The 27891-nt window shown below is 35.0% G+C and overlaps 3 protein-coding genes, 1 long non-coding RNA gene and 3 other non-coding genes across 7 annotated transcripts; 1 reads left to right on the forward strand and 6 right to left on the reverse strand.

The window, feature by feature from the left end:
- Positions 1-4735: 4735 nt before the first annotated feature.
- On the reverse strand, positions 4736-6459 carry LOC141693830 (uncharacterized). The gene is made up of 3 exons (XM_074499000.1): positions 6323-6459; positions 6003-6164; positions 4736-5646 (listed from the first exon to the last, which is right to left on the reverse strand). The coding sequence occupies exons 1-3, from the start codon at positions 6386-6388 to the stop codon at positions 4738-4740; spliced, it is 1137 nt and encodes a 378-aa protein (XP_074355101.1). The 5' UTR covers positions 6389-6459; the 3' UTR covers positions 4736-4737.
- Positions 6460-15296: 8837 nt separating this feature from the next.
- LOC141693794 (uncharacterized) lies at positions 15297-18579 on the reverse strand. Its single transcript, XM_074498958.1, has 9 exons — positions 18492-18579; positions 18268-18384; positions 17282-18163; positions 16905-17185; positions 16639-16812; positions 16054-16161; positions 15885-15954; positions 15713-15811; positions 15297-15634 (listed from the first exon to the last, which is right to left on the reverse strand). Exons 1-4 carry the CDS (start codon positions 18528-18530, stop codon positions 17117-17119), a joined length of 1107 nt encoding a protein of 368 aa, XP_074355059.1. The 5' UTR covers positions 18531-18579; the 3' UTR covers positions 15297-15634; positions 15713-15811; positions 15885-15954; positions 16054-16161; positions 16639-16812; positions 16905-17116.
- Positions 15539-17104, reverse strand: LOC141692127 (uncharacterized). Its single transcript, XM_074496864.1, has 6 exons — positions 16905-17104; positions 16711-16812; positions 16054-16161; positions 15903-15954; positions 15713-15811; positions 15539-15634 (listed from the first exon to the last, which is right to left on the reverse strand). The coding sequence occupies exons 1-6, from the start codon at positions 17102-17104 to the stop codon at positions 15539-15541; spliced, it is 657 nt and encodes a 218-aa protein (XP_074352965.1).
- A 3381-nt stretch (positions 18580-21960) lies between the features above and the next one.
- Positions 21961-23023, forward strand: LOC141689133 (uncharacterized). The gene is made up of 4 exons (XR_012562256.1): positions 21961-22092; positions 22192-22349; positions 22525-22644; positions 22730-23023. It is a non-coding gene; the product is annotated as an uncharacterized LOC141689133 (long non-coding RNA).
- A 4011-nt stretch (positions 23024-27034) lies between these two features.
- Positions 27035-27126, reverse strand: LOC141694463 (small nucleolar RNA Z196/R39/R59 family). The gene has a single exon (XR_012563768.1). It is a non-coding gene; the product is annotated as a small nucleolar RNA Z196/R39/R59 family (small nucleolar RNA).
- Positions 27127-27152: 26 nt separating this feature from the next.
- Positions 27153-27236, reverse strand: LOC141694462 (small nucleolar RNA Z195/SNORD33/SNORD32 family). Its single transcript, XR_012563767.1, has one exon. It is a non-coding gene; the product is annotated as a small nucleolar RNA Z195/SNORD33/SNORD32 family (small nucleolar RNA).
- Positions 27237-27294: 58 nt separating this feature from the next.
- On the reverse strand, positions 27295-27384 carry LOC141694483 (small nucleolar RNA U31b). The gene has a single exon (XR_012563786.1). It is a non-coding gene; the product is annotated as a small nucleolar RNA U31b (small nucleolar RNA).
- Positions 27385-27891: the final 507 nt, after the last annotated feature.

Consider the following 27891-nt stretch of genomic DNA (forward strand, 5'->3'; position numbering starts at 1 on the left):
TTTCATTACCTATACAACCTCATATCACTACACCATATTGTCACATGTGCTTTTTATCATCCAAATAATATGTAAGTGTGCTAAATAAATATTTTATTTAACTTTAAGAATAGTTACTTGAATTTCGCAAAAAAAAAAATGACAGTTACTTGAATATTCGTATAGTTAATTTTAAAGATTTGAATTCCAAATATAAAGTTAGGCATATTAAACATATTTTTTTATTATAAATAGTAATTAAAATGTACATATATAATTTTTTAAAAAATATTGAAAATTACATATAAATAATCTATATTGACATTACATATTTAGATAAATTCGAATTATAATGAGTCAATTCATTTTTATTTATTTCGAATTTGAAATCAGATCTTGGCCCATTATTCAAAAAATACTCGAAATTTGACTACACGACCCTAACAAAAAACATCGTCACATTCTAAATTTAGTAAATTTAAGTTACAAGATCGGCGAGAATATCTTACCAATAATGTGAAATTTTTTAATATCTTATGTTAATATGAATTAATGTGTTTGAGATTTTTATAGGATCAAGTCAATTGATTATTTGTATTAAAATTACTAACTTCACTGGTAGCGCATTATTATTTTCGACTTTTCCACAATTTTCTATGTGTTTAGCAATTTTTTGGTATTTTCTAAGAATTTTCTTTATTTTTGATGTATTTATCAAAAATATATTGTGTCATTTTCTCGTAAAAAATAATTATATAAATTATTATTATTATTATTATTATTATTATTATTATTACGAATAATTATAAATTTCAGATTATTATTTTTAAATAATAATTTCACAATTTTATTGGGGCTCAATATCTCTAGTCGATTCAGACATCATTTCGGGTCGAATTATCCATTAAAATGGAGCCCGTGTCAACCAATTTCGAACTGATTCAGCTCTTTTTTTTATCACATATTATTTTTGGAAATAATAATATATATTTACAACTTTGTACGAGGCTCACAACCCTAACATGCCCGAAGTAGGGTCAAATTTCTATCATTTTTCGTCATTTGAGGTTCGAAATCTTTTCGAATATTTCTTAGAAAATAATTTAAGAATTCATATTTTTTTCTTAATTTATTTTATCACCAATTTTCGGGCCTTTTCGGATTGAGAATGGAGACGGATTGTAGGCCGAAGTGGAGCTCAAGTCGAACACTTTCAATATAAAAATCGAAGCCGATATTAGAATCTCTTTTTAAATTTCTATTCTTCCAAAATATATGTAATGGAGAAATACTTCCTAAAAAATTTACTTTGAAATTATCTTGGCATTTAGGATTTCTAGGTTGATGATGTTCAACCTTCAATTGGGGTTGGTGGGACTTGAAACATGAGTCGTTCGACGTGGATTAAGGTCCAAAATCCATGACTAGGATTAAGAACAGGATCCACGACCAGGATCCACGACCGGAAATTAGACCAGAGGTGAAGTCGAATTATGGGTCATTTTTGGAACCTCTAGTCGAAGCAAATCGACTAGGATCCACGACCTGAAATTCGAACAGGAATGAGGTCAAATTCTGGGTCATTTTTGAAACCTCTAGTTGAAGTAAATCGACTAGGATCCAGACCAGGATTGAGGACCAGGAGCCACGATTAGTGAGGAGCAGGATCCACGACTAGGATTAAAGACAAGGATTAAGGACCAAGATTGAGGTCCAGGATCCACGACTAGGATTAAGGACCAGGATTGAGGTTCATATAACAATTTTAACATCCTTCAAGATGGATTCATGCCAAATTTTGGGCTCTCATACCTTTTCAACATGCCATGTTTTATTTGAAAAATATTTTTTTTGTGAAACGTGATAACTTCTCACTCGTTACTTAGATTCATACTTAAAATATATCAAATCGAAGCTTTTTTTGAGTTCTTTATCTTTGTAACATATATTAGCTGACTCCCACGTTTTCAATCTTCAAAAAAATCATTTAAGGATTTTTAATGCTCTTGAGGAGTTCACACCCGCATTGAGGGGTTTCCAACAACAACCGTGAGCTAGGAACTTCGATTCTTACTCGAGTTTTGAGTAGTATTGGTCATATCGACCTACAAGGTTTTTTTGGGTTCCATCCCTTTAATCTTGTAAGCTTTGCTCAGAGTGATTCATTTTCAATTCTTCAATACACATCTATGGTGACATCTTATACTTTTGTATGCTCTTCAGACGGGACCATGTCAAATTTGTTCATCATCAAGACTTATATATCAGTTTGACGTTCCTATGAAGCGGATTATCAACAATGAATTTATAATATCCAACCCTCAATGAGTATGCTTTTAGCATTCCTACCGAGGATGAAAATTCTATGTTAAATTTGCATCAACTCCACATTTGAGGGTTCAACCCTTATAATTCTTCCTTTTTGGAACTGCTGAGCTTTTAGTTCCTTCGTTCGTGGTTTTAGCAAATAAAATTTTCTTCGAAGTGGATCACAACAACAAACCTTATGATTTGTTGCATGCCACATTCTTAGTAGTTCATCTCTTTATGATATTTTGGGCGACGAGAATCTTATCCCAATTCACTCCTAACATGATATAACCCTTCTCAATCAAGGGCCAACTTTCTCTTTTGCCCTCTAAGAGTTTTCATTTTTGAATTGTCGTTCGTTGTACATTTGGATTTATGGAATCACATTCTACATATAATATTCTCTATAGGAACTGTGCGACTTGTTGGGCTGTTATCACGGCTAATGGTTTGCCTCAACCCACCTTGTAAATTAATCAATAGACACTATGAGGAATTTCCTTCAAACAGTGGCCTCGGGAGGCCACTCGGGAAACAAGGAAGTCTGTAGGATAATTTCAGAGATAGCTGTTGCTCAAGACCGAACATTCATAGAAGTTGGTTTATGTTTTAATGCATTTTTTTTATTTTTTATTAAGTTAAAAGTCATCCTTTCTACATGATTTCTAATGTTACGAGTAAATTTTTTTATATATTTTATTATGTTTATTTATCCGCACCGACCTGATTTTGCATCTATTATTTACAGGCTCTAGAGCAAGCCGACTTGATATATAATCTCTGCGGCCTCCTTGAAGTTGCTGAGTTTGATGTGAAGTTCGAGGCAGGTTGGTAATTTTGAACGGATTGAAGACCGCGATATTGGAATCTTACAAATTTTTGTAACATCTTTCTCATGAAAGCAATTCCTTCGTTGATTGAGGATCTTGGACCAATAAGTGACCGGTCAAGAATTAAGTTGCTTGAAGAATTTAGTTGCTATGAGCTACTCGCACTGTTGCTAGAAGGAATTATGTCAGAAGTGCAATCAACACATATAAGGGTGTGTTTGATATTGTTATTGCAGATAGCAATAGCAGTTTTTCGCTGAAAAGCGGTTAAAAAACTGTTTGGTAAAATTTAAAAGCTGCTGCTGATTTCACCATCAAACCTTATCAAAAGCATTATTATTTTTAATTTTTTGCATCAACACATATACGTATCAAAAAAATTACCAAACAGTCATCTGATTTTTACTTTTTTCAGCAGCACTTTTTCTAACAACACAACAATTTTTAGCAGCAATCCCAAACAGAGCCTAACTGTCATTAGTAATTGCTGTCCTATTAATTTGGGTATTAGTTTCAAGAAACTTGAAGTTGTAAAGTTTATGAAGTTTCACCAGCCTCTTCGAGGTACATATAGAATATTACTTCCTTTACTAAAATTTCTGCAACAGATTTAGATATTACAAGAGCTAAATTTAGAACACAACATATTAATCATCTTATAAACTAGCTTTATAACCCTGTGCGAGGCACAGATATTTTCTAGTATTGCTGAGCAACATTGCGAAGCCCTGCATTGGTTAGAAAGATTTGGGCTTGGTTTTAGACATTTACAATTTAGCTAATAAATTGTTCTGATCCTGCAGCATTCAAGAATACCTGGAGGCTCTCAAAAAGATGAGCCATGAGTACACGACATTATGCTGACAGAGAAAAAACAGAGGCTTCACACTGTGCAGAGCTAAAATTGGACCAGTGCCATGGGTATATATTTGAAAGTTTTATATCAAATTTGCTGATACAGAGAAGAATCTTGGGAAAAGAGGTGATAGTGTGATACAGTAATCATGGAAGATGGCTCTCAAATACAAAATAGATGCCATAAACTAGATTTTGATGTAATAGAAATACGGGTTTTCTAATGTGTGTCCAAGGGCACACAATAAGCACGTAGTTAAATTTTGGGGAAATACATGCCACAAACAAGATCAAGTTAATCAACCCAGAAATTACTGCAGCGATTACTGGAAACCAAACAGAGCCTTAATATCTAAAGTCTGACGCTGAGACAACAAGGAGGGTTTTGTGTGTGTGTGTGTCCAGAAATCAGATAAGGTGAGGATCCTAAAATTCAGTTGTACTGCACTTAAACACTGGGTTCTTGAGACAACCTTTTAGTCTTGCCTGGCACTTCTTTAAGGAACACCTATGCAAGTATTGACTGCTATTCCATAAGCTTAATAAAGTTGGGAGAATGTTACTAAGCTAATGCAATATTAATGCAAACAGGTCTAGTGCTTAGTTACTAAGCTTATAACTCTGACACCCGAATTCAATTCAACCAATAAAGATTTATCTTTGTACCAAAACATACATAAATTTAACAAAGAACTAATCAATTTAACAAATTAAGCAAAAAACTATAAAATCCTTGAAAACATTGTGCATTGCAGTTTCATTATTAAGTCAAAGCAAAATAAGATACATACGGATTAATATTCTTCCCATGATAAGTTGTTTCAGAAGAGGGTATTATATCACTGTTATCAGAATTATATTCTTCTTCAGTGGTTGGGAATTCATTGCAATTCCAAGTGACTTTTACGCGAAAACAATCAGCAACCACTTGAGAATCCGTTCCATTTAGAAAAGTATCAAAGCATGCAGTGCCTTGGTAATCTTTATCACCACAAGAGAGAGAAATATCCACATACATCACGGAACCTAAGGGAACACCAACACGAGATTTGGACAATGGAATCACTCCAACATGTTCCTTTTCCTTTTCCGTGTTTGACAATGTAATAGCTCCAATGTGTTCCTTCTCCTTTTCCATGCTGCACACTTCTATACTGTCAGTAGGCTTTTGGACAAAGAGTATACTTGTACTAGAAAAATCTTCAAAATGGCTGTTCGTAGAAGCAATGACTCCATAGACATTGATGGTGGTGGAAGCAGACATGTTCAACCGCTGAACCTCCAGAATGGCTACTGTGGCATTGTTGAAATAACCAAAAATAACATCAATCTCTCCATTACAATTCACTGATTTGATGCTTCGTTTAATTATACCATCCCCGTGCCTAAAATTTTCAGGGCTTACGTCTATACAACCCTTGTACGAACCACAAAAAAGATCATCAAACTCTAATTTCAGTTCAGAATAGATTGGTCCTATACCCGTGACAGGAATGTAATCCATAAATTCAATCGGCGGCTTATTCATATCTATATTTTGTTCATGATACAAGTCAAACTCAATGTCATCAACAATCATAGCGATAGTACCAAGCTGCTTCTCGGGCATTACAACGTCATGACTTGCGTATGTCATATAAAACAACTCTATAAGAGGGATCCCGTCCCATCCCTTCAAACATGAATGATTATCAACATGTGAGATGTATACATCAATTTAAAATAAAAAATTAAATCTGAAAACGGATAATTATGAATACATAAGTCAGGATCATAGTAGTTCTTCACAACTATACATGTTCGTAGATCAAAACACCAGAACAACATCCTACGAAGAATAGAATGTCTTACCGTAGAGTGCATCATGACAATGCTAGTAATAACCTCGCTAAAATAATATTTTTCTCCGGTTCCAACATAATGGACCCAGTGTATTTTTTTTTACTCCCAATAAAGTAATAAACTCTCTAAAGTAATATATTTTCTCGGTTCCAACCCTATTACTTTAAAGAGGTTTAACTGTATTACCGTAGAGTGCATCATGACAACGCTAGTATCCTCAGTAATATTTTTCTCCTCAAGCGTTTTTTCATCCTCGAGTACGTTTCCATGATGGATAAGCTTCTGTTCGGAGGCAGGGTAAATATCTGCATGTTTTATAGCCTCTAAAATTTTCTTCACATCAGAAACCTGAACAGCAGCAAAAGATTTTAATTTGTAAACAAAACATACAATCGTAAAAGTTGTTCACATTCACGGCATAGAAATTGATCAATTTAGCGGTGGTTAGGTTATCAATTCATAAACATATAAAAGTGTGTGTAAGATTAAGGGAGAGAGATTAATACTTTATCCTCCGGTTTGACTTGAATATCAAAAGCAATGTTCTTCACAGTTTTAATAGACAACCTCATCGTGCGCTTTCTAAGCAGCAAACATCTTCTCTTCTGGTTTAACAAGAATATTTATAGGGTTTTTCTAAATTAAAAATGGAATTGCAGGCGCTGAGGATAACCTCGGGAGACATGCAAGAAAACAAGTTATAAATACAAGGGTTGTGTTTGTATTTACAGATTTGCCCTTAAAATATTAAAGTATAAAATGTGTTAGGCGCCGTTTGGTATTGTGTTTACAAACAGCTACAACTTTTTGCTAAAAAGCTGTCAGAAAGTTGTTTGGTAAATTGTAAAAACTGCTGTCTGGAAAATTTGAAAAAAAACTATTTCTAGATTTTGCAAGAATAGCTATCATTTCACCGTCAAACCTGTTTCACCGTCAAACTTCTCAAAAATATTATTTTTTATATATTATATCTCAAAATATTCATAAATTAAAAAAATTACCAAACAGTCATCTAATTTGTCTGACAACACTTTTTCTAACAGCACTGCACATAAGTTTTCAACAGCACTCCCAAACGATGCCTTAATATCAGGTAACCAGTTTTCTGGTTAAAAATTGATACATATCCGGAATTTAGCACTTCAAAATTTCTAATATGAATGTGATTGGGTGTTTTTTATATATTAAGAAAATGTGTTTGATTTGGTAAATTTCCTTTATACAAATCGACAACTTACATAGGTCAAGGTTTATGCGCTGATTTTTATTGGGTCAAGCCCCATTTGCAAAATAAAACCCGAAAACTAATATAAAACGAATAGTTGAATAACATAATTTCTCGATAGCTGAATAACATAATTTGCAAATATAAAACAAATATAAAATGATTATAGTTGAATAACGTAATTTCTCGATAGTTCCCTATCTATACTATATTATACTAGACGAAATATTAAAAATTTGGTAGTCGATCGGTCGGTATTTGCTGAAATTACTTAATTACCCTTACTCAACTATTTTAATGAGCTGGAATTAAATATAAAATAAGTCAATAATTATAGGGTTCAATTCTAATTTTAATTAATATTGAAGTCAACTTACTTTGTTATTTTACCAATTTCAATTCTATTTTATATCAAACTATATATTATTATAATTTTTTATTAAATTCAACTTTTTCTACCAATTTAAATTTTAATTTATATCAAGTTCTATATTATTCTAATTTGTTAATTCAAATTTACGCAAACTAAATATAATGTCTAAATGCATGGGCTCATTACTCTAGAAGTTTTAGATTTAGTTGATATAATGTGACTTGGTCTAAGATAAAATAATTATACTATCAGTCTTCCTAAATAAGTATACTAGTGAAGTTGGATAAACAAAATAATATATTTATTTCGAAACCATTCTTTCGTTTATGGAGCGGCTAAGTAGAATATGTGCTTAACTTTCCAGGGATTAAAAAAACCTGGTTTCTGTCTTGCAAATATTGCAAGTTTATGTCTTGTCTATATGACAAGTGAGGGTTGAATCTAAACATATCATATTTATTTTCTTTGTGTGTTATTATTAGTTTCTATGGCAAACAATCAGGGTTCTCTGGAGGATGTGTATGCCCGATTAACATTGGAAGATGAAGAAGAGGGAGGAATACTGGTGGGATCGGATGAAGTGAGGCAGGTTACACCAAAGTTCATTCTGGTGGGGAGGTTCTGACAGATACAAATATTAATTTTCCTGTAATGCAGAATGTGCTAGCAGCGTTATGGCGACCGAGGAGGGGGGTGGAGATACATGAGTTGGGAGGACAACGATATTCGTTTGTTTTCCATCATAGGTTGGATTTGGAGAAGGTAGTGGAAGGCGGCCCATTGACATTTGAACAGAGTCTCTTGATCTTTCATAAGCTCGAGAATGCAGAGGATCCCCATATGGTACCACTAAATACGATGGATATTTGGGTGCAAGTGTATGATCTTCCGCAAGGTATGATAAGGGAGAGCATTATACAATAGGTGGGGAATTCGATAGGCAGTTATGTCAAATCTGATACAATGAATATGAATGACATGTGGAAGCAGTTCATACGTATCCGCGTAAGGATGGATGTTAACAAGCCGTTAAAGCGAAGGATGAAACTGAAAAGGGAAGGAGGGGAATGGAGTTGGTTAAATTTTAAATATGAACGGTTATCCATGTTCTGTTTTGTGTGCGGACTGCTTGGACACTCGGATAGAGACTGTGAAGTCGTATATGCTAATTCGGAGAAAATTGTGGAAAGAGCGTATGGAGTATGGCTTCGAGCTCCTAATAAAAATGTTAAATTACAAAATATTGGTGCTAAATGGTTAAGGAATGGTGGTGATGGGACATAAACATGGCAGTCGGGGCTTCGTGGTGGACAAGGTAGCAGAACAAGGGAGGCGAATTTTACGGAGGAAGACGGGGTGGTAAGAGAAAAATTAGGGGGGACAGATATGGTTCGGGTAACAGATCGTATTCCAAGGGATAGAGGAGATCTTGGAGATTTTCAAATGACAGATAATATGGAAATAACTAAGGGGGCGGGAGATTTGGAAGGAAATGAAGTGGAGGTGTTGGATACAAAAAGAAGATGCGTGGATACAGATCAGCATAATGGGGAAAATGTGAACAATATAGTTACTATTATGGACCCAAATGTTAGTGGGCCAAAAAACGGATTAGAGGCGGGACCTGGACTCCAGGCCCGCCTAGCCCAATGAGTGTCTTGGCATGGAATTGTCGTGGTTTGGGTAAGCCACGAGCAATTCGTTTTCTAAAAGAAATTATCCAACAAAAAAATCCGAATATTATTTTCCTTTCAGAAACTTTAGTTAAAAAAATAAAAGATTTGTGTCGTAGTATTCACTTTGCGGAATATGTAGCTGTCGATGTTCAAGGCCATAGCGGAGGTTTAGCATTGTTATGGAAGAATGAGGGGGATGTAAAGTTGTGGAGATTAATAGGAATTTTATTGATTTTGAGGTTGAGAATGGATGTATAGGCCGATGGCGTTATACGGGGTTCTATGGATGTCCGGAATGTAATCGTAGAAGGGAATCGTGGAATTTGCTAAAGATGTTGGCTGATCGATCAAGAGTACCATGGTGTGTGTTTGGAGATTTTAATGACATGATGTATGCCCATGAGAAGCGAGGGAGGAGAAATCATCCGGTTAATTTATTAAGTGGATTCACAGAGACTTTGCAAGAGTGTGGGCTGTATGATCTTGGTTTTGTTGGGGAGAAATTCACCTGGGAGAGATCTAGAGGTCAGCATAATTGGGTGCAAGAAAGGTTGGACAGGGTGGTTGCTAATCAGGAATGGAGGGCGTTTTTTCCGATGGCTGAGGTGTGTGTGCTGGACGTGGCAACGTCTGACCACTTGCCGTTATTTTTGGAGCTTCAGAGAAAAGTTTATATGCCTCGTGGTCGTAGGTTTAAATTCGAAAATAGTTGGATACGAGAACAGGATTGTAAGAGTATTATTAGTCAAGAGTGGGAGAAGGCTGAAGGATTTGGTATTGTAGAAAAAATTTTGAGGTGTGGTGAGAGGTTACAGGAGTGGGGGGGTGTTGAGGCAGAAATTTAAACATCAGCTGCAGGAGTGTAGGCATTGGCTTCGAAAGCTTAGATCCAGAAGAGATGCTAGCGGTATTTGGAGGTATAATCAGGTGAGATGGGAGTATTTAAATCTACTTGAAAAACAGGAAATCTACTGGCGTCAGAGAGCTAAACAATATTGGTTGAGGGAAGGGGATCGTAATACTCGATTTTTCCATCGATATGCATCAACGAGAAAGAAAAATAATAAGGTGGAGAAGATTAAAAACGCAGAAGGGGAATGGCAGGTGACTACGGAGGGAGTGAGAAAGGTTATTGAGGAATATTTTGGGGAGTTATTCAAGGCAGTAAACGGAGATGGGAAATTGTCAGGTCAGGAGGTAGTGCAGCAGATTTCAAATGAAGATAATGATAGGTTGACAGCTGATATTACTGGGGCAGAGGTGAAAGATGCGGTGTTCTCGATGCATCCTGATAAATCGAGTGGACCAGACGGTTTCAACCCAGGGTTTTATCAAGCATTTTGGGATATTGTGCAGATGGATGTAGTTAAATTCTGTCGAGAGTTTATGCAGAATGGTACTTTGCCAGCTGGGGTGAATGAAGCTCTAGTGTGTTTGATTCCAAAGGTTAAACTTCCCCAGACAATGGGGGATCTGATACCCATTTCATTGTGCAATGTTCTTGTGCGGATATTATCAAAGGTGTTGGCAAATAGGCTGAAAAAGCGTTTGTGTGGAATTATATCGGACAAGCAAAGTGCCTTCGTGGAAGGTAGACTTTTAACAGATAATGAATTTATTGCATTTGAAATCAATCACTACATGAAACGGAAAACTCAAGGAAAGATGGGGTGTGCAGGACTGAAATTAGATGTGTCTAAGGCTTATGACAGATTGGAGTGGGGGTTTATTAAGAATATGATGATCAAGTTTGGATTCAGTAGTAAGTGGGTGGACAGATTAATGTATTTTATTAGTTCTGTAAAATACAGTTTTATTCATGATGGTGAGGTGTTTGGAAGTGTTAGTCCGGGACGTGGTATTCGGCAAGGGGACCCGATCTCACCATATATTTACATTATGTGTGCGGAGGGGCTTAGTGCAATTATTAGGAGGAATGAAGAGGTGGGGTTGATACATGGGTGTAGGATTGCTAAAGGGGCGCCAAGAATTTCACATTTACTATTTGCGGATGATTGCTACCTGTTTTTTCAAGCTACAAAGACGGAGGCTAATACAATGAAATTGATCTTGCAGAGGTATGCAAATATCTCGGGGCAACACATAAATTATACTAAATCAACCATTACGTTTTCAGCAAATACAAGGGTAGAAGATCGTACTGAAGTGTGTGATCAGCTTGGTGTGCAGGAAAAATCAGACCCGGGGAAGTATCTGGGGTTGCTCATAAGGATAGGAAGTAATAAAGCAGCAACTTTTAATTTTTTGGTTGACAGAGTAGACCAGAAATTGCAAGCATGGAGTTCACAAAACGTGTCTAAGGCTGGAAAGGTAACGTTGTTAAAAACCGCAGCACAATCTATTCCTAACTTTTGGATGAACTTGTTGTTGGTACCGGTAGAGATATGTGATAAAATTGAAAAAAAGATGAATGCTTATTGGTGGGGTGGAGGAGGGGATCATAGAGGTATAAAGGATGAGATGGGAGAAGATGTGTGAGGCTAAGGGGGTGGGAGGAATGGGATTTCATAAGCTTAGAGAGTTTAATGTTGCTATGCTTGCTAAGCAATCATGGAGGTTAGTTAATAGTGCAAACAAGTTGGTGACTACGTTAATGAAGGCTCGATACTATCCTCATACTAGTTTCTTGGAGGCGGAGTTGGGTGCTAATCCGTCGTATATGTGGCGTAGTATTATTGCAAGTCAGGGTGCAGTGAAACAAGGCTGTAGGAGGAAGATAGGAGATGGGAAATCGACGAGGGTATGGCATATACCGTGGCTTCCATGTAAGGAGAATGGGTACCTAACTAGTGAATGTCATAGTGAATTACAAGGGGCGTTACTGCATAATTTTATGAAACAGGAGGCTAGGGAGTGGGATGAGGAGATACTGAAAGACTTATGTAACGAAAGGGATCAGAGGTTGATATAACAAGTACCGATACCCAGTTGTAGTAGACCTGACACATGGTATTAGCTGCTAGAGAACCATGGAAATTTCACTGTTAGGAGTTGTTATAGAAGAATTTGTGGGGAAAGTATGAGTGCTGAAGACGTTTTCTGGAAGAAGCTATGGAAATTGAAGCTTCCTGGGAAAATTGTGAATTTTTTATGGAGAGCTTGTAAGGGAGTATTACCTACGGCAAGTGAGCTGATTAAAAGGCGAGTAGATATTGATATAATGTGTAAAAGTTGTCATGTGTATGCAGAAACAGCAACTCATGTGATGTTTACTTGTCAATTTGCTCGAGATCTATGGCAGAGTGTAGGGTTGCAGGAGATTATTCCGGAAAATGATGGTATTCCAGTAATACAGGTACTAAACGCTGCGTTCAGAGATCGTAATCCGGAGCAAAGTGTATCAATTGGTCTGTACTGTTGGGGTCTGTGGTGGCGACGGAATGTACTGGTATGGCAAGAGAAGAATGTTTCTGCATTTGGTGTGAAGTCTATGTCAGTAAGTTTGCTACATGAGTGGAAGCAATGCCAGGATAGTCAGGTTCAAGGAAATAGAGCAGGGTTGCAGCAGATAGTGAAACAGTGGGAGAAACCCCAGAATGGATGGATCAAAGTGAATGTTGATGCTGCGTGCAACAATCAAATAAGGGAGTATAGGGGTGGGATGTGTGGTGCGGGATGATAGGGGTCGTTTTATCCGAGCAAAGTGTGCAACAGTTCGAGGGGAATGGCAACCTCGTGAAGCTGAAGCACTGAGTCTTAAGGAAGCGCTGATGTGGGTGCGAAATTGGAGAACAGAGAAGTGTGTGTTCGAGTTGGATGCGAAACTGGTGGTGGATGCAGTGCATGGTACTGGTGGTAATTCAAATTTCCATACCATTATTGACGAGTGTGTCGATGTAATTAAACACTTTCAAGAAGTGTTAATCGTGTTTCAACACCGATCTGCGAATAAAGTGGCCCATATGTTAGCTCATGTTGCTTATTCTATGTCAGGTCCGATGGAGTAGTTAGATAATGCTCCGGACTTTATTCTATGTAATCTTTTGTTTGAAGAGAATTAATAAAATGCAAGTGCAATTTATCACAAAAAAATAATATATTTTATTTTTCAGAATAAAAAAACATTATACAATTGATTTATACTAACACAAAACTAAAATAAAAATACAATTCGACCAACAAAAACAAAATCATTATACTAATTATTCAGTCTAAAACAAAACTACCTTATTGATCTAGAGTTTAAAAAATTAAAAAGACGAAACATTAAAAGTTTGGTAGTCGGTCGGTTGGTACTTGCTGAAATTACTTAATTACCCTTACTCAACTATTTTAATGAGCTGGAATTAAACATAAAATAAGTCAATAATTATTGGGTTCAATTCTAATTCTAATTGATATTGAAGTCAATTTACTGTGTTACTTTACCAATTTCAATTATATTTTATATCGAACTCTATATCATTATAATTTATATTAAATTCAACTTTTTCTACCAATTTAAATTTTAATTCATATCAAGTTCTATATTATTCTAATTTGTTACTTCAAATTTAATCAAACTAAATATAATGTCTAAATGCATGGGCTCATTACTCTAGAAGTTTTAGATTTAGTTGATATAATGTGACTCGAAATAATTATACTATCAATCCTCGTAAATAATTATACTAGTGAAGCTGGATAAACAAAATAATATATTTTATTTTTTAGAATAAAAAAATATTATACAATTGATTTAGACTAACACAAAACTAAAATAAAAATACAATTCGACCAACAAATACAAAATCATTATACTAATTATTCAGCTTAAAACAAAACTACCTTATTGATCTAGAGTTTAAAAAATTAAAATTGAACTAAAAATAATTATTTTGATTTGATTGGTGTAGTGGGCATGGGTCTAAAATAATATAATGTAAACCACTTATATGAGATAAATCAAATTAATATTAGAATAGGTATAATTTATATTATATATTTTTTTATCGTATGTAACCCGCAGCCGTACCCTTCGGGTGCGCACTGGGTAAACCCTACGGGCTCACGCAATAGCCTGCAAACAACGTGAACCAAGATAATGTGAACTAAAAAAATCAAATTTTAATTAAAACATAAATAGTTTTTTAAATACACATATAATTATCAATAAACTATATCGTTCAATTAGTAATATTATCTTTTTCAAATATCTTTTATAGAGTTATAGTTAATCGATTAAGTAATCATTATGCTAAAATAATATTTTTTAAGGTCCCAACATAATGGAGACATTATATTATTACCTTCAATAAAATAATAATTTCATTATAATAATATTTTCCCCAATTACTAATGCTATCATTTTAAATAAGTGTAAATGTTCTAAAAAGTTATGAACATATATGTCTATTAATATAATTATCATGAATTTATATCATTTAAAATTTTTAAATAAAAAAATTAAGAATTGAATTCAAAATATTTTTTTAAAATTATATAATATTAAAATAATTATGTGTTATCCGTGCATGGCACAGGTTTTAAGCTGGTATATACATACACACATATCCAGTTTTTCATAATAATTGATCAGATGGAAGAAGCCATGACGTCGTAGTCTTGTGAGACAATGATAGCCCTGAAGTGATGCGAAGGTGAAGTTGTGAAACTGGAGCTCTGCGGTCACAGTCTTTGTTTATACAAAGAGAGATTTACTTGAATAAGGCTGTTTCTGCAATGCCTCCTATTGATCTTGACATGATCAAAACATCGACCTTGAAAAAGGTTATAGATTACTGTAATTATCATGCAGAATTCGCTAATGATAAGGCTGCTTTCGACTCTTTTGATGATCAGTTTGTGAGTTTGATGGAAACACGACCTTGTTTTCGCTCATTCATGTTCGTTACTTTACACCCTTATTATCAGTTCTCTTTTAATTTTGAGTCATTAATATAATTTTGAATTATTGATTGATTAGACATTTTCATATCTAGCTTTGGTCGACCGTTAAGACAATGGTGCAGTGTTGTCTGGATTATTTTGGTACAATGGTTACATTTTTGTAAAAAAAATTTATCTGTTAAGTGTGTAATTTTGCATTTTAAATACACTGCTTGCAAACCACCACCAGAAACTTAAAAGCAAATTATGACAATAAACATTTGGTTCAATAAAATGAAATGACATAAAACTAGAATAGATAGGTCATAATATTAAATCATCTATCCGCAACATGTCAATTTGCCAATTCACCAAAATACAATACAACCACATACATACCCAAGTGACCGATCAATCCGCAAATTGACATACCCAAGCGACTGACCAAAAGAAGCAAATTGATAGACCCATACTGATCAATCCACCTAACAGCAAATACCTCATCCAAAGTTTACTTTACCATTACCAAGTACATAGATTTAACTTCCACTTAAGTACTAGTTTAAAAACTTCCACTTTGCTACTAGTTGAAAAAAAGAAAAGGACCAGACTATAGAACCTAATTTGCGTGGCGTTTTATAAAATATTTTGCGAAGTCAGTCCGAATCTCGTTAACGTCATCATCTGTATAAACCCGGTTCGTCCTGCGCATCCACTGAAAAATGACCAAATGTTTTTGTAAGTGACATGTTTTAATAGTGTATGAGCAAACCCGAAGTAAGTAAAAACTGACCTTGACAACAAACTCAAGCTCTTTGTCCTCAACGATCTCCTTCATATAACGCATCACGAACATGCCACAATCCTTGTTTCCCGTCTGCACCGGAACTCCCTGAAAACATCAAAAAAATATTAATCACATCCTCAGATGACATAATTACAAAATGGTGAGAATAAATTAATACCACCATATTGTCCCATACTATTTTCTTCTTTGAAACCTTGTTTTGATCCTCCTTATACATTTTAATGGCACTGCAACCAAAATAATATGTATCAACATAAAATCAAACAAAAAAATATGGTCAACCAAGGTTCAGGACTGAATACAAGAACTTTGGAAGTTGAACTCACTTGTCGACAACTTCCACCCATTCCCCATTTGCAATTCGACGTTTGAGAGGGTCCATGTAGTAGACAATCCCTGCCTCAGGATTTGCAACAGTCAAAGTCCAGTGGTTCCTACGCAAACATGAACAATGATGCAAGTTTTAAATTAAAACTTGAAGACCTAATTCTTGTCGCGTTACCAACTCAAACATCAACAAAAAAATCACATCCTTACTAAAATTAAATCCACCATAAATTTACCTCAAAAATTTGTGTGAGAGATGTAGTATTAAGACTTACATCAGATTAAATCTACCAAAAAAAATGATAACTTAAAAAATGAAATGAACATATAATCATAACAATTCCACCAAATTATCTCCCTATGTGACACAACTTGACCATTTAATAAATTTGAAACAAATTATTTTAAATGTTAAACCTAAAATTGCAATAAATATTAACATATTTAACCTCAAAAGCTTAACCCTTGTCTTCACTATTGAAACTTAAATTCTCATAAAAAATCAACTAAAAAAGGGCAAGACATATGATATTATCATATTTTACCTCAAAAATTTATATGAGAGATGTAGTATTAAAACTTACATCGCATTGTAAGGCATGAGGTAGCATTGACCTTTCCTAGCATTCTTAAATCATGCAGCAAGTGCACGCGACCTCTGCCCCGCATTATCACATCCAATGACACCAATCATACCAGGATCTATGAAGTTTATCATGTTGGTCATCTTCTGCTTTTTCACATATTCATTTAAGAAGCTACATATAAAGTTAAGCAGTAGTTAATAAAGTCCCAGTTTGATTGCAGGACTGTCTACGGAAAATAAAAAAGTTTTTACAGAAAAACTTACTGAATATAAATGCAAATGATAGACCCTGCTATTTCACCTCCAGAGCAGACCGCATGTATATCTGATAAGAAAATGACTTGCTTCTTTGTAGCGCCAAAGGCTTCTTTGCTTAGCTCAAAAGACTTTGTTCTTCCATCAGCCAATGCATCATTTGCCCATGTCCACAAACGTTTCAGGGCAGAAGGATAATTTGCACCCATCTCAACAAAATGCTATGGTTCAACATCTTCAACTACTTTATACGTCTTCTTCATTTTCTTAGAATGACCTTTCTTGGCTTTCTGAAAACAATGTACGTGAAAATAGTAAGAAGAAATATACTACATAAGAACATGCCATATATGTACGGAAATTACCATGCGCAAAAATATTCTGACCTTTGGAGCTGACAAAACATCAGAAGGGCTATTGTTTCCTATTGCTATCAGGTTTTGGGGCCATGCAATTAAAGTTCCTATGGCTTGTTCCACAGTCACAATTTCATCACCAATAGGAAAGGGAACCTTAGCATCACCTTGAATGACTTGAGTGATCGACACTCTTACATTATCTTCTCCAAGTATTACTCCATGAATTTTCTCTTCACATCCTTCAGGAGCGATTACTTCATCAGTCTTTGCATAAGCTATAATGTTGCTCAGCGATCCAATGGCCAACTTACAAACAACACTACTGGAAGCATTCACCTTCACTTCGTCATATATCTCATTTTCAACAAACCTACAATTTTCATCCTCTCCAGCTACCTTGTTAGAAGCCTTAAGTTCCTCCCCAAAATCAACAAATAAAGCATCAATCATTTGCACTTTATAAACACCTTCATCCTCTTGAACATGAAAAATCTTCCTTACAGTCTCTGGTGTATCAAGATTCTTTACACCTACATCCACATCAACCCCGCCATTAGAGTGACAACTTGCTTGTTGGGAAGCGGGTTTTGGACTACAGTCTTGATGAACATGCTTTGTCGATGTCCTTGCTCTGAGCTTTTCAAATTCACCAGCCCAAAAAGTGTCTCTCTGTTCAATAATCTTTGCAGTCTCTTCTGCGATGCACTTCTGAACTTTCTCACGTATCTTTTCATCCATTGACTTGGATTTCCTTTTTCGTGGAAGATCGAAGTAAACTGACTGCTTCACATGAGTTCCTTGACCACGTACTCTCCCTCCATGCTCAGGATTACCAAGCGACATTGTCAAAACATCATTAACACCTTCCACTTTTAGTTTCCCCTCCTTCACATCTTCCTTCAACTTTGCCTACATATATAATAATAGAGAATTCAAATTTTGCTACAAGTTCAGAAAAAAAAGTTCAAAGAGTGAGCAAATGATTTGAATTAAGATACAAATAATAAACTTACAATTTCCTTAGCTTTTTCTGCAATAGCATCACTTAAAAAATTTCCATCCTTGTCCATCCTTGCTAGAACCCAAGTCGACGATCGATCTACTTCCTCCTCATCTGGATGATCTTCAGACTGCAATTACATGTAGATAATCACCTTATTAATAATATAAACACGTTCGGAAAATTAGTATGTATCCAAAAATCCAAAAATAAGTATGATGTTTCATTATTACTCACCCATTCTTTCTCAAGGTTAGCATAACCTTTTCGAGACATGCGATGGGGATATAAATTCTTCGCCCTCCTTGCTACTTGTTCATCATGAATTTTCTACATAAAAAAGCACCAATATTATTATAAGATCACTAGTAAGCAAATATTGTACAAGAATAAAGGGAACTAGAAAAATACCAGAAACTCAGGTGACGTGCGTTCAACAACAAATATGTCCCAATGCAATTTTTTAATGAAAGAAAAATCTGCAGGAGTATAGGCCAAAATTTCAGGTTGATCCCGATAAGGAAGAGTGTAATGTATGGTCAGCTGACATTTGAACTCCCTCCATTTTGCACAGGCTGAATTTAAGACAATCTTCTTGGCAGTTGGAGGTAAAACAAAAGCCATCTACGTACAAAATCAAGCAAAGTAAAGTTAAGAGATGCAAGTAATAAAATGAACATAACAAACATAAAAAATATTTAAATTATTCTTAAATCCACACAATCCCAAATCTTTGTCTTTGTCTCATTAGGAATATATTTCCAATTATCATGCCAGATTGGCACTTTAGTTCTTGCCAAAACACCAATATAGGACTCCATCTATGCCGCTTCTTCACTAAATGGCGCTCCTTTTTCATTAAACAACACGATAGGTTTGATCCCCATGATCTTGCGTCTCATAATTCGATGCATCGTCACACAACCTCGCTTAAGTAGTTTTAGTCCTTGAGTGTCTTTCGGCTTGGTAACAGATTTTTCTCGTTTCCACTATAAAGGATAGCCGAACAGGGGGATGAAATTGATGAGTAATTTTATTCCCTGTGAAAGGACATTTTTACCCCACTCTCTTTGTCCACCCTCTGGCCACACCGCTGTGAAAGGACATTTTGACCCCACTCTCTTTGTCTACCCTCTGGCCACGCCGCTGTGTAAATAATAAACACAGATTCGAGGCAGCTCTCCATTCGCGAAGCCTAGTGATACACAAAATCATCAATATCGGGCGATACACAAGATCGAAGGCGGCCAGTTCCGTGATTGTGTCTTTGGTGTTGGGCACATAGAGTTTTGGGGATTAGGGTGGTATTGGACCGGGGTGGTTTTGCTTGGTTCTATGGATCCTGCTGGTGTGTCAGGTACGTGATGAGTATGCTTTGTGGTTTCATCCGGTTGATTGTATGTATGTGTGCTTATATACTTGTCTGCATAAAGGTGTTTAATTGCGCCTAAAGATACAGTACATGAATTGATACAGTACATGAATTGAAGTTTGAAACACCTTGTTTCTCCAAATTTATTTTCTGGAACAGTCCTCGGGGGAAGCTTAAATTCTTAGCTTAAATTCTTCCACCCCTCTTACTTTCAGTGCTGCCTGTAGAAATTAGATACTACTATTAGATTTGTATATGCTTATCCCCTGATATAAAAATGAAAAAAGGGGGAAATGCGCAATTTCATGTACTTGTCTTCTTTGAAACCAAATTGACTGAATATTTTGATGGTTGACATTCAAATTTATAAAAGGAATTGGACCAAAAGCAATGCAAGAACAGAAAGAACTAAGTAACATCTTCTCAAGAGATTCATCTTTAGTTAACTTAGGCTATCAGGAGATGGTAATAAATAGACAATCCATATCATAGAAAACTTGATCTTAACACAGACCTCTTATGACCAGGTTCACCACACACATGTGTGCCTGTATTAGCTTGAACTTCTGTTATTGTCTGCCAGCAATACTGTACAATTACTTGTGTCACTTGACTTAGTTAGATTAAAAGACATAATTGGTTTCATTGTTTAAAAAGGGTGCAAGATTGCAAGATAGAGCATTTGGGCTAAATCACTAAGTTCTGATATTGTCTTCAATAACTTGTGACGCTGAACTTACTTGGGTTGTTCATAAACATATTACTACCGAATATCAAGTAAAAACTTTTACAAAATACACGTGAACTCTATTTTGGAAAGAAGTGCAACCTATGTTAGTCGAAAACTAAACCTTTGCTGCATTCACAACACTCTCAAATCCTAGACATTTACAAAATAAAATCCATTTAACAAAGCCGAATATGTAAATTTAAAGATTCCTCATAGTAACATGTAAGAATACAGAAGCAACAGAGACAAAGGAGAGAATTTAGAGATAAAAACCCTAGGAGAGAGATATAGGCGGTCAGCAGCAGAGCACCCTACTGTAATATTCAACACATTCTAATAGCAAATACAATTTACTTAGCGAATAACCTAATGGACTAGCTTTGACAGGTTAAGGTTACTTGTTATTTGAACTATTTTCATCTTTATGAGTAAAAGATCTTTGTATAAATATACTAATATGTTTTAATCAGCTGATGTACTTTGGATATCATAAAATTAGACTACTGGATGGCTTTAATATCAGGGATCAGGAATTGCTCATGCTCTAAAATAACTTTTTTAATTAATTATGCTACAATTAGAAAGTCTAAAATAACTGCTTAATTAATTAGCCTACATACAGAGAGCTTGTCAGTTTTAAATTCCAATAATTTACTTCATTTGCTTACTTTTGATTTCTCACAAAGTATTATAATATGAATACTTACCTATTATTCTTAAATTAAAAAATTTTGGAAAAATATTCTCATACTCCTGTACACCCAATAAAGCTTATGTCATATTCTAAAGTAATAAATGAACGTACAAAAAATTATATCATTGTGAAGTTATACATTAATTTGGAAAATAAAATGGTGGCCCTATATACAAATTAATAGTTACTATGCTCACTTATTACCAAAGACGCTAAAAAAAATTAGAAGTCTTCACTTCCACTTGATATTAGTGAAAAAAAACCTTAACCTTAGACATTGCAGGAATATTAAATTCCCTACTTCACCTAACCCATTTCAAAATTTAAGTTGTAACCAAGTTGGATAAGTTAATTCCCTATTCAAATTTATGTAATTACTAATCAGTGTTAAAATATAAGTTTTAGTCGAGAAAAAAATTACCATGTTAAAAATTTTGTCAAAAGCACTAATTACTACCAGGGACCCAGTCAATTTTCAGCTTATATTCTCATGCCTCAATTCACTTCTAAAACATGTATGCCATCTGTGTATGAAAAGTTATCATAAAATTTTTGTTCTTCCCACAGGAGTGAAAACATTGTGGTGACATTATGGGAGGATAGGGCAAAACAATTCCTGGAATTGCTACCAGCTTGCAAGGGCGACCCTGTATTTGTGGTAGTCACAGGATTACTGGCCAAGAAATTTTCAGGTAATATAAGCACTTATGCCAACCTACATGAACTACATACACGCTTACACCACACACTGTACACAAATCATGTTTAAACCGACACGTCCTTCCCTCCCTGAATGAACTAAACAATAACACCAATGGTAGCGGAGGCTTCCCTGTCCGGTATTGATGCGACACGCTGCTACATCAACATAGACTATGCTCCCCTGACTTGCTTGAAGGATGAACTTGCAGCGATTACCTGCAACAAAACAGCGCCACTACCACCACCAAAGATCGAGCACTTTGTTACACCAACGGGAGAGAGCATCCTCGAGTTGTCCATAAGCTCCATCCTAGAAGCACTAATTCCACCAGGAACTCTGGTAAGCCAGTTCCTCCCATCCACTCTAATGCCAAACTACATTACTAGGGCGCTACAACTCCCCCGATTGCATCATAATATATTCCTCTATCCACTCCAGGCTATGCGTTGCATCTGTCGTGCTAAAATTATTTCAATCCTTGATGGCAATGGCTGGTATTATAACTGCTGCCCCACATGCCCACACGCTCTCAGGGATCTAAATGGAACATTTTTCTGCCTAGCATGTCAGGAGGAGACACAAACACTGGTTCAACGGTAACCTTAACCCTCTAAAGAACAAAAATGGTCTGGATACCTTTACCCCTTGCCCATTATGAACGGCCAAACAAAACCACCTTAATTCCCCAATAAAAATGTGTTGCTTTAACAATTGCATTTTATTAAACATTCAACAACTGTTTACTCAACATTAACGATTGCTATGAAACAGGTTTAGGGTGGTGATACGCATTGAGGACCCAACTGCTTCCACAACCGTAACGTTGTTCAACAAGGAGGCTGAGCAGGTTATAGGCGTTCCTCTAAAAAAAATTTAGCTAAGCAGGAACAGGTATAAACTTCCACATTAACACCCCTACACAAATTAACAACCAATGACAGACACAAACACTACCCATTTACTTTTACCTCTGCAGGATGATGACTCAACACAAGTTTTACCGGTCCTGAAAAATATCATTGGAAAGACCTTTGTGTTCCAACTTAAGATCACTCCCTACAACATAATACAAGGCTGTGAGGAGTATACTGTCACATGAGTGTCTGAAGTCGCCGAGGTGTCCGACATCACTGCATCACCTAAGATTGGAACCTCATCTGCAACACCACTCAAGAAGAAGCAGAGGGTGGTGTAATCATTTCCCACTACTAAACCTCCTAATAAATAAAGTTATGATAATTTGAATGAGACATCAGACTCTCGCCTTATTACCTACAATTAACTTTCAATGCCCCTGCTCTTCAACTCCATTCTCTGTTTTTAATTAAATCTCGAAGTGACCGGGATGTTTACCTAAGTTTATATATTCTTCGAGCCCCACCACGTTTACGCCTAGCATTATCACTCGACAACTATTACTTAAGTTATTACTTGCTATTACTATTGCGTACGGTATCAACTACTAATCTCAAAGAAGCTTTTTAAGGTACCTCGAAACAATTAATTACAAGCACGCTGAAATGATTAGACACTAAATTTAATAGAAGATATTACCAATGTTCCAATACGCTGACCACTCGGAAATCTATATCTAACATAAAAATCACTTTACAGCTTTGCATACTTTATAATTAAATTTTAATTTATATAATTTATAATTGCAATTTTTATTACCAATATAGAAAGACCTATGTTATTTATCAGCAGGAAATGTTCATTAATATAGTACCACTATAAACACTGCGTTTTTTTCAACTATATCCTTTAGTTTTAATTATACCAACTAGATTTTAGATTTTAGGATCCCTAGATACATATACTACCCCCATGATAAGTTAGTTTAATAATTTCATTTAAATGGTTATTCATGTGCACCAAGTTTTTTTTGGCTTTTGCCGAGTGACTGGGGCTTCTATATGGTCGTCTGTTACGGGCTTAATAGATGTTAGACAAAATAAATTCAGGTCTTTAGAGGGGGAAATCTTTAAGTGTCTTAACATTTATACCCTTAACACACTTGGGGTGACATCTTTGCAGATCACATTTTTCTTACCTACGACCCCTAAAAAAAATTTGAGTTCCACGCCAAGGTGGAGTACAAACTAATAACCTTGCCCATTCTTTACCAACACATATAATAGTATTAACTTAGTTTAACATTTATACGGAGCGTTCTGGTAACATCCTACTTTTACCATAATCAGCCACGCATCGTTTTTGGGCAACTACATTTATTCTGCAATAAAAGAAATCAAGTGCAACCTCCGATAGCATGCGTTAGAACAAGTCCAATAGTAGTGTTGTTCACGAACAAGCTCGAGCTCGATTCGGTAAGAATTTGATTCGGCTCGGTTCGTTAATAACTCGAGCTCGAGTTCAAACACAAAAGTGTGTTCATTATAAAAACGAGTTCGAGCCGAGATTTTGGTATGCTCGGCTCGAATTCGGTTCTAACTCGTTAGGATCAGGATCGACTCATTAAAACTCGAAAAAAATGCTATATTTTTGAAATATTTTTATATTACTAATAAATGAGGCCCTTACCAAAAAAGTGAAGACAGACAAGGTGCAGATATTAGTGATGAAGAAAAGCTTTCGGAAAGTACCTCACATGGCTGCTAATAATAAAATTGAGCCAACATATATGCAATCTATATATATATAGACACACAATTACATACACAAAACTAATCAAATAGATTACAAAAAAGCAACCAAAAAGTCATTTGCATAAAATTCACCGAGATAAATCCATATATTTGCTAAGTTGAATATTTAGTTTAGTATACAAATTTGGGATTTAAGGATTAGAAGGGATGAGAGATTGATAAAGAAATTTGAAAGAACGAATGAATGTTAAGATTTATCCGAATAGGTCTTTTAATAAATGGGTTGGGCTTCAATCAATTGGGTTGGGTCAATAAGTAGATTTATTTATTTTTTTAACTAGCTGCTTGGTTAAGTCTAGAGCTCGGCTCATATTTGTTTGCGAACAAACTCGTGTTCAGCACGTAAGTTAACGAGCTCGAACAAAATTTTTTTTGATAAAGAAGCTCGGCTCAGCTCGTCAAACAAAAAATGAATACTCGACGCGTTTACATCAAAACTCGGTTCAGCTCAATTCGTGAACAACCCTAACCAATACGACAATTAAACCTCTTTACAACAAATTTTTTGTAATCAAGAAAAAATATTATTTCAACGAATTTATTACTTTATCTGGAGTAAATATACATCATGTCCATTATAACGAGATTATTACTTTATCGAGTTTCAACTATATATAAAATAGCTATAATAATTGTTATAATTTAACACCAAATAATATATTTTTTCATAAAATAGCTTTTACACTCCAATACTAATTTTATTATATAATCAAAAAATCTAGTATTTAACTAACATTTACTTATTTTCTTGAGGCAATTGAGATGATTTTATTGATGCTTTGCTATAACTTTTATTGCTGCTGATCTTGTGGAATTCTTAAATAGGTGTTGGCAAATGACCGTTACAAGTTTGAAAGTTGTAGCAACTAAATTTACAATTAAATTTCAATAAATGAATATCCGTGTCTTTTTTTTCTTTAAATTAAAATATCTAGCCACCTCCCTCCCCCTAGGTTTGTTCACCTCCCTCCCCCTCGGTTTGTTCATTTTCAAGTAAATCGAGAGGCTTCCACTGGTTTTCTCCGATGGAAATCCCCACCTCTTCATTCTCTTTTGTCCTTATTAATTTCCCTCCAATAAAATCCAATTTTTTGTGTCTCTCCTTTCGAAGTTTGTATTTTGTCTCTTCTTTTGAAGTGTTTTGTTATCTTTTTGTTTAATTATGATTGAATTTATGTCGAATCTGGAGCGGTGTTAATTATTGCAAAAGTTCACCTTTCACAACCAAATATTGTTCATCTTTCACATGTTTACACTTTCGGCATGTCTATAGCCGGTATCCGGCATGTAGATAGGTGGGGTGTTTTCAGCATGTCTATAGCCAGTGTCCAACAAGTAGATAGCTGTGGTGTCGCTTCTCCAATCTCAGTTCATGTGATTACGTGATTGGTGTTTCTGAAAATTAGGCTAACAATGATTTTTATGTGATATTGCGATATTGCTATTTTCAGAAATGTTAGTACAATTTGGATCGCATTTGTTGACGGAGGAATCTGGTAACAACAAAGATTGAGGTTTTTCGCCGGGACTAAGATCTGTGACGGTGGTTCTTTACCGGAAACTTAAGCGGTGTGTGGTGGTTTATAGTTGTTTTAGGCTGAGATTGATCAGAGTAAGTGGTGGCTCTCTTATCAGCTCTCAACTTCTTACCCTCTCAATGTGCCTCCGTACCCTTTATATAGGGATCAAGCCTGACGTAGTTCTCGTTTAATTTCATTTTTAATTTCAAGAATTTTTAAATTCTATGTATTAAACAATTAGGAAACAAATCATCTAACTGTTTTTAGTATGATATTTATTTTATCAGTTGCGGGTTTTTTCCGATTGTATTATATTAAAGTTAATGAAAGTTTTCTTGTCAAAAAAAAAATGAATATCCCTAAAATTAAAATATTATATTTTACTGAAAATTAATTATTTATTAAACTCAAAAATAAATTATCTTCGTTTTATTGATATTAATGGGAAAAAAATAACTCATCTAATGAGATTATTAGTTTATACTGTATATAGGAAATTGCACACCATAAATCTCTCTTTTAACTATTAAGTTATAATTAAACCATTTAAAAAATATAATCTACTAACAAACTACGCAACTTCTTTTATTTTATTTTTAATTCTAATTTATAAGTAGAAATATTCTTTTACAAGTATTATTTTTCTTTTTCAATTAATTATGTGACATATTAAATTATTTTTCACAAGGGGCCAAAAAAGGTATTTTACTCTAATTTTAAATGCTTTCAACTAAGAATATCTCTACACTTCCGAACAAGCATTATCCAAAAGAACTCCATATTTTAGCTTTAAAAATAACAAATTTATTTAAATATAATTTCTGAAACAAAAATAAATAAAAATAAACTCTATTGGTATGTAAACAGGGATAAAAGAGTAACAGTACAGCCATATGGAATCCACCATAAGCAAACTGTGTCGCATTCCTGTAACAAAATTAATCTTATTTTCTGCCCATCATTACGAGATGTCTAGCTCAATTCATTTAGGCTAGTCATCAGATACCACAGGGCATTTTAACGACACGACAGACAATTGTTACAGCATATTTTATCACGATAAATAACCCGAACCAAAATATTGTAATGACACGCAATCTCAGCCGAAAGATGGTGATATATTTAATATTAATCACGGGATTAACTCAGTAATGTTTAGGAATATATATTCATCACAGATTGCAAAAATTAAATTGAAATAAATAAAATAAAGAGATCAGATGGTAGTGCATGATCGTTCAATCATCATTGATTTGTACAGATATAAATATGGATTTGCATCATCACGCCTCTTTTTATAATTCATAGAAAAAATAATATAAAAATAATATTGGGAAAATAAATAATGAATTGAATCAGACTTGGAGTGTCAATCACCATAAAAGCATCGAGACATTATACGATGCAGTAAGCCTGGGGCGACAATACATGTCATCATTTTCCATTTTTTCGTCTAATTTACGAACAAAATAGGGAGAGAGAGAGAGGGGGGGAGAGAGGGAGAGAGAGAGAGATTAATACATACAGAGAGATGTTTAAAGTTCTGCGAGAGAGATGTTTAAAGTTCTGCGAAGGAGAGATTTGCGAGAGAAGCGGAGAGAGATGAGTACTGCAGATAAAGATAGGGAGAGAGATGTATTTAAAGGGCTGAGATGGATAATTAGGGTTTTACGATTGTATGGGCTTGGACAAAATGTTGGCCCGCTAACAGTGGATCCGCGTGTCTATTCTTCAGAGACCGAATGGAGTGGAAGTTACCGAGCGGCCCAGGTGTTTGTTTTTTGTTAAGAAGCCCAGATGGATAGTGGTGAATTCAATTCAGACATTTTTTCGCTTAAATTTAACCGGACCAAATCAAACATATTCACACTCATTTCCTCATGGTTAGGAACTTTTCGAGAGGATAAAATTTACCCATACCAGTATAGAGTCTACATCCGTTAAAACTC

Source organism: Apium graveolens, chromosome 10, assembly GCF_009905375.1.
Source record: "Apium graveolens cultivar Ventura chromosome 10, ASM990537v1, whole genome shotgun sequence".
Taxonomy (NCBI): Eukaryota; Viridiplantae; Streptophyta; class Magnoliopsida; order Apiales; family Apiaceae; genus Apium; species Apium graveolens.